Here is a 6,929-nt window from a genome sequence, read left to right as displayed (position 1 = left end):
GCGGGGGAGGGGAATCCTCGGGCGACGGCTCCCACACCATGGGTGAGGAGCCTAGCGGCGGTTCGCTTAGCAGCGGGGGGGCGATTGATGATGTTAGCCCGGCCGTTAGCATTATCGAGGGAGGGATCTCGGGGGCTAGCGACCCCCACAAAACATGCATATTGGGGAGCGATGGGGTGCAATGGTTAGTCCACTGCGATATAAACCCAGCAACACAAGTTCTATTCCCGCTAACACCTGTGACGATTATCTGAACCGATATTGGGCCTCCCCAAGGTCGACTCAGCCTCAAATGAGTACCTGGTGTGGTAAGCATCGCGACTGCAGAGACAATGGCGGTTCGGCGTGGTGCTGGCCACTCAACTCCCTCTTGTGAACTCTCCCGGCCTTAGTAGTTGCTCGCTACGAATAGATGATGCCTTAGCATCAGCCCCACAAACACAAAGCACCTGCCTGGGTATTTTATTTCATAAAATGCTCCATACCTGGGTAGTGTGATGATGACGAGCTCCTGTTGTGGGAGCCCATGTCTCAATCCGAATCACTCGAGCGGCAGCATCTTTTCATTATCTGCGTAGCGCTGTGGAAGCATACTGGTCTATCACTTCAAGGCTCTGGGGTTTCTCCACCACAGTTATGTCGTCACTTCTCTATGCTTGCGAAATGTGGAGCCCTCGAATGGAACATCTGTGCCGATTTTAAACATTCAGGCTCGCCTGCCTACAATCTATCCTGGGTTTAATCAGACGATTGTGTGAGGAGCTCACAGATCCTTCAAAGATCTGGATGCATTACCATCATCAGTGAGCCCCTCTTGTCAAGCGAGGGCTGAGTTGTCTGTGTCATATATCCCGCATGTCCATCCACCACATGCCCAATCAGCTTCTCTTTGACTGTATAGTTGGGTCTAAACAGGTGTGGCACAGGCTAGAAAATAGATGGGACTGATTTGGCACAAAACGAGTGGGAACTGTACTGATTGGACTTGTTGATGACTTGTGCCAGCAGTGTCAATATCGGCCCCTGCGGTGGAGGTTTTGATAGAAAGTCGTATAACTTTTGAAAATATCCCTAATCTCAAGGTCTGACCAAAAGTCACCCAGGCACACACGTTATACTTTACACATTTTTTATATTTATTCACCAGATTACTATTAAGCATGCATCGATTTCCAAATGCTTTAAATATATTACGGATTGTTGTGGCAAATAGTATGTCGCTTCGTGTGAATCAGTTTTGAAAAAGAAAGTTTACATTTCATGAGAGCAGCTTTCAGTCTCTCACATTATGAAGGATCATTGCCATTTTCCACCCCAACTAGCAAACCATCTTACCCAATCAAATATACCATGATTTTTGGAATACCACAAAAACAGTTAAAATGTTCATTTTTGTATATATTTCCATGAAGTATTTTCTTCATTACATTTTTCCATAGTTTTATTACGCACACTATGATGTTTTTTTTTTATATCAGCCCATTTACACAGAGGCGTCTCAGGTAACTTTACATGTGACAAGCTAATTGCATTACAAACTTGTTTTTTTGCAGCCTCCTTGTGCAAAACCAGTCTTGTCTTTATGTAGTTATTAAACCAAAACTCACAAACTCATGGGCTGTGTTGACCAGGGAAGGTGAAAGTAAATCACCAATAACCTTGCCACGGACACACTTTTAGACAACCTCCATGAAGGACATTCTCCCTGTGGAACGCATCATCTCGTCTGGATGCGCCGATCATTGCAGTGGTCCCCTAGAAGATCCATAGATAGCCTCTAAGTACCCCTACTGCTCAACAGCCATTGCAATTAATGTACGAGAGACGCGAGTTGATGGCCCAGGTCAAAATATAACAAATAAATGCATCTTACATAGTTTAGACAGCACTTAATTTTGCTGTCATATAAAATCAGGTGGGGCCAAATATTTTAGACAGTCCATGAATTGTCCATTGTGTCAATGTTGAAAGAATCAAGCAACATTGAAAAATAGAAAGTTATGTATTAATCTCCTGCCAATGCCAACAATCACCCTTCCACCTTGGTTAAGTGGTTTTCACATCATATGCACATTTGCTCTGCCAGGCTCCATTACAGGTGTTGCAAAACCAAAATACCATGTGAAAAACTATCAGAGTTGTCTGATTTGACCCAAAACCTTTGTTCAACTATTGACTTGCAAACCTTGTTACATTCTGGTGCATTTAAAATACAGTATTCAGCGATATAAATGAACATTTTAACAAATTACAATGAGTAATTTTTTTACATATTGATTGCCTGCATTAATTATTTTGATTTACGGTTCCCATAATTAATATTCATGATCTATAGTATTTTGTCGGTGCAGGACGGTATAAGAGACTACTGCATGTTCTGGTGAATCCAGTCCAAGAACTTGGTGACCCTGCTGTAAACACCTGGCAGGTAAGCCCGTGCACAGCCATAGCCCCAGCTGGTGATTCCAGATAGGTACCAGTGGCCGTTTGAGTCCTGGCAAACCAAGGGACCCCCAGAGTCTCCCTGCAACAGACACACACGACACCAATGTTAGAAGTTGACTGACGAACAAGAAAGCCTGATGGAGCGATGATTACAATGATCCAGTATAAGCGATGGCATGTCATGATACCAAAGATGGGATGTCAAAAGGCCTGATAATTAGGTTTAAATGTTCAGTGCAAAGAGCAGTACAGCTGAGGCCAGCTTGAAATGTTCAATGGGACTGGGATCCTGAATGATGACATTGTTGTTGAAGGTCCAGTTGATGTTGGCCCACCCACACTCCTTCCAGTAAATTGGCACCAAAATGTGTTCGTGAATTGGCTGGAGAAGTTTGCTTTCCAAGTTCCCCCTGGTGGAACATAATTGGGCCCATAGTCGTCATGTGCTCCAGCTGGTTTTAAAGCAAAAGAGTTGCGTCTTGTTGGTTGTTATCGCCACTCACCTGGCAGGTGTCCACCCCTCCTTTGAGGTACCCTGCACACAGCATCCTGTTGGTGATTAGAGATGGGCTGTAAGCCTGCGGCCCTGGGGTGACGCATGTCTTGAAGATCTCTACTGAAGCCTCCTGAAGCCGGTTGGGTGTGTAGCCTGTTAAGTACAAGAATTCGTGTTGGAAACCGCTTACCCTTTCTGCTTGTTAAAGTACTATATTTCATCAACACTTAGATCGTGGAACATTTAAATGTTAACAGCATAGCACCTGTATATCAGCTTAATGCCTGTTACAGATATTCCTCGAGCACCAGAGAGCTCTGCTACCCTACTGCCATCATTATTCCAATGGATTTTTACAAAAACTAGTTTCCTAACAAAGATTTGGGCCTCCATTAAATCAAAGGAATTGTTCAGTAGAAGATATGTGTATATTATATTTGTTTTTCATTATACAAACATTCCCCCGAAATAAATGTTCAACTATCGATTATGTTGAACTTGTGCCGTCGGAAAATAACATTGCACCGATTCATAAATTAATATCACCATACATGCCTTGAATCGTGGGCATAGCAATGGATTTTTTTTATATTTGTATCTGTTGTACATTAGAAGTGCTACATTTAACACAACGTAAACAACTCAAGGGTTGTAATCCTGAATTTAAACGGAAAGGCACTGCTTTCTATGAGGAGATCAATTTTATTAGAATATTAATAGGGTAGTGTGGAGGCTCAAAACATGAAAATACTGTCGTTTCTTTGTTCTTACACCATAGACAATGATATATGGATACTAAATAATCTCTCAAACTATGCTCTATTTCGTGGTCAAAGTATCTTCTGAAACCACGTGTGTTCCCAGGTTTGGAATATTTCACCTATGGACTTACCACCTTCAAAAAGGGTTCCCCAACCAGAAATGAAGCATGATTTCCCTGGGTAGGGAAACTTCTGAAAGCGATGTGGGAGGCAAACTGGCTGTATGTAATCGGTGAAGGAAACACGTTCTGACAGCTCCATAAGAGCAATGTCATAGTCATGGCTGCTTCGGTTGTAGCGCTCGTGGATGAGGATTCTGTTGACGCTTCTGGCCACGACAGTTGAAGCGCTGAGATCGTTCTGAGAGTGCAGGCCCAGGTATACCGTCCAGGTGTTTGTGTTGTTACTAGGGAGGTAAATACACAGACACAACAGTCAGCATCAAATACCACAGGGCATTATGTTTTTTTTACAAAGGTAAGCCTCATTGAGTCTCAGACTTTTTCAGGAAGGGGTGATGACTGCTGCTCTGTATAATCTCAACTGAGTAATTGGTGTGGGTCATTTGTACAGGTAAACAAATTTGGACTGTGGCGCCGGCACGCATCACGATTGCAAGTGCACTACGAAAAATCATACCTGAATGTGAAAACATTCTGAGATGCTTAATCCCTCTTCCACTTATATTCATGCCTCTTTCTGCAATACAATTCTACAAAAACATCTTCTAATGGTGTTGCGATTCATTGTGAGTGGGAGGAGTGGTGGTTCATTGGTTAGCACACTGCACTTACGAACCTGTTGACCAACGTTTTAATTCCCTAAAGTTTGATTCCTAACCACAGACAACGTTATTCGTGACCAGTGTGGTGAGGTATGGTCGAACAACACCCCATGACCAACACGGTGTGCGAAGGCTTTCATCCTAAAAGCGGTCTGACCAAGGGCTGCAAGTTGTGATGATCAACTTGTCTGTCCGTGTAACATTTAACACAATGCATCCTTTTAAAGTATGACAAATAAATTTAGATTTTACCATTTCTGGCAATAAAACAGGTGTTAAGATGTTCAAACACCTTTAGCAAGGAATCAAGTTTGTATTAATCGCACGTACTTGTGGTGAACATGCAAATAAATTTGCTCTGATAATAATTATAATATATGCATTGTCTTTGAAACCGATTGGCCTACACCAGAGACAGCCTTCTTTAGTGCCTAGTTTCACAAGTGACAGACCAGATAACGTCAATAGGTCAAAAGTACAAGGACAATGCACGTATCAGAGCATTTATAGCTCGGAGTAAAGTGTTAAGAAGACATGTGAAGCAACAGAAACGCTCACCTAACGAAGCAATGAGCAGCACTCACAACCCAGCGGTCACTGAGGAGGGAGCCCCCACAGGCCAGTCTGTTGAAGTTGTGCAGGCTCGCTTGCCAGGGCCATTCTCCGAGCCTTGCTTCGTAGCCTCCCACGATCCGGTTGTTCACTCTGCGCTCTGCTACGGGGATCCAGCCACATTCTGAAAAACAACAAAACACAATTAATACTATAATACATCTTTTTTTTTTGGTTAGATCGCGTACATATACGTGTCGTTAAACCCGATACAGCCAACTAGTAAGGGTTGTCACGTAAACAGAACATGCTAATTCGCTACTAGTACAGCACACCGGTGTGTTGGAGAGCCAAGCCACAACATTTATAATCTGAGTACGAAGTTTTGCCAGTAATTACAACTAGCTTCATCAGGCAGCAGACAGATTTGTGGAGAAGTCCACCTGTTTCGTTCCTTATATAGAGGCGTAGATGTGATGACAACACTTGTGCGCTCTTCTCGTCCAAGGTGGGGGGGGGGGGGGGGTAATGAATCAACGTACATTATGCGTGTGCATTATGCGAGCCCATTGATCTTGTACTTCCTGTCCATTGCTTGTGTAGTGGTGATACGCGCTGGGTGTGTACGTCATGTGCCAGCGCGTATGTACGTGTGTGTGTGGTGACGCGCGCTGACGGGGAGGAGCAGGCGTCAGTGCGCGGGTGGGGGTAGTGCTGCTGATTGGCTGTGTGCCGGTGACGCGCTGAGAGGGAGTGATCGGGTGGCAGCGCGGTGTGATTGGTCGAGGAGTGGAAACACGCGCTGGGCGGAAACGGATCGTAGAGATAGCGCGTGGTGATTGGGTAACTGAGGAGCGGTGCCGACGTTGAGGTCCGCATCCGCTCCGTCTCCCGGGAGGAAGAGATATATAAGATGATGCACAGAGGAGTAGAGGGCAGAAGTGGAACCATCTAAGAATGAAGACGAAGGTGCAGAGATAGAGCCCGGAGAGGAGAGTAATGGAGAGTAGAGGAGAGTAAGGTATAAGTGTGTAGCCAGAGAGAGAGAACGGTCTACACGAGCTGAGTAATGTATAGTGTGTAGCCAGAGAGAGAGAAAGGTCTACACGAGCTGAGTAATGTATAGTGTGTAGCCAGAGAGAGAGAAAGGTCTACACGAGCTGAGCGATGTATAGTGTGTAGCCAGAGAGAGAGAAAGGTCTACACGAGCCGAGTATGCATACGGTGTAGCCAGAGAGAGAGAAAGGTCTACACGAGCCGAGTATGCATACGGTGTAGCCAGAGAGAGATGTAAAGTCTACACGAGACGAGTAAAGAGTGTAGCAGAGGCGTAAGGTCTACACGCGACGAGTGAAGAGTGTAGCAGAGGCGCAGAGTCTACACGAGACGAGAGAAGAGTGTAGCCGAGGCGCGGAGTCTACACGAGGCACAGAGAGCCAGCAGCACAGAATCTACGAGAGTCAAGAGAAGCGTAGGGCGGAGAGAAGAGGTCACGAGTTGTACCGTTGTATGGTGACCGCATTGTGAAGAAGAGAGGCCACGCGTTGTATCGTTACAAGTCAAGATTTAATAAAAGAAGTGTGTTCCCGTCAAGGAGTTTCCTGCCGTCATTTTCCAATACTTCATCTGGCGTCAGAAGTGAAACGGGCTTCCAAGCATGGAGACAAGGAAGACCCGTAGGACCCAAGGGATTGACCGCGAGGAAAACCTGGACGACTCGGGGCCGCTGGTGGCGGGGGGCGAGGAGGAAGACTTGCCCACGCTACAGGATCCGTCGACGGCGCCGGCCGAGCGACCGGGGACCGAGGCCGTGCTTCGTGAGGCGCACTCCCGACTGGCGGAGCTGCTGCTCGCCGCCGCGTCCATCTTGGCGGAGATCAGCTCGTCGGGA

The 6,929-nt window shown here is 45.7% G+C and overlaps 1 protein-coding gene across 1 annotated transcript; it reads right to left on the bottom strand.

Annotated features, from left to right (window-relative positions):
• Nucleotides 1-2,365: 2,365 nt before the first annotated feature.
• Nucleotides 2,366-5,146, bottom strand: LOC144947788 (enteropeptidase-like). Its single transcript, XM_078877141.1, has 4 exons — nt 5,085-5,146; nt 3,858-4,108; nt 2,949-3,094; nt 2,366-2,524 (listed from the first exon to the last, which is right to left on the bottom strand). Exons 1-4 carry the CDS (start codon nt 5,144-5,146, stop codon nt 2,366-2,368), a joined length of 618 nt encoding a protein of 205 aa, XP_078733267.1.
• Nucleotides 5,147-6,929: the final 1,783 nt, after the last annotated feature.

The sequence above is a fragment of the Lampetra fluviatilis genome, chromosome 47 (assembly GCF_964198595.1).
Source record: "Lampetra fluviatilis chromosome 47, kcLamFluv1.1, whole genome shotgun sequence".
Lineage (NCBI taxonomy): Eukaryota > Metazoa > Chordata > Hyperoartia > Petromyzontiformes > Petromyzontidae > Lampetra > Lampetra fluviatilis.
The sequence above is the reverse complement of the archived record's forward strand: the minus strand, read 5'-3'. Positions and strand labels throughout refer to the sequence as shown.

What these genes read in the sequence shown, in the direction of transcription:
- LOC144947788 (XM_078877141.1), bottom strand. Translation starts at nt 5,146, where the DNA reads ATGGCCCTGGCAAGCGAGCCTGCACAACTTCAACAGACTGGCCTGTGG. An exon ending in CTGTGGGGGCTCCCTCCTCA is followed by an intron (nt 4,109 to 5,084) that starts GTGACCGCTGGG and finishes TTACCTCCCTAG; the next exon opens with TAACAACACAAACACCTGGA. An exon ending in GAAATCATGCTTCATTTCTG is followed by an intron (nt 3,095 to 3,857) that starts GTTGGGGAACCC and finishes TGTACTTAACAG; the next exon opens with GCTACACACCCAACCGGCTT.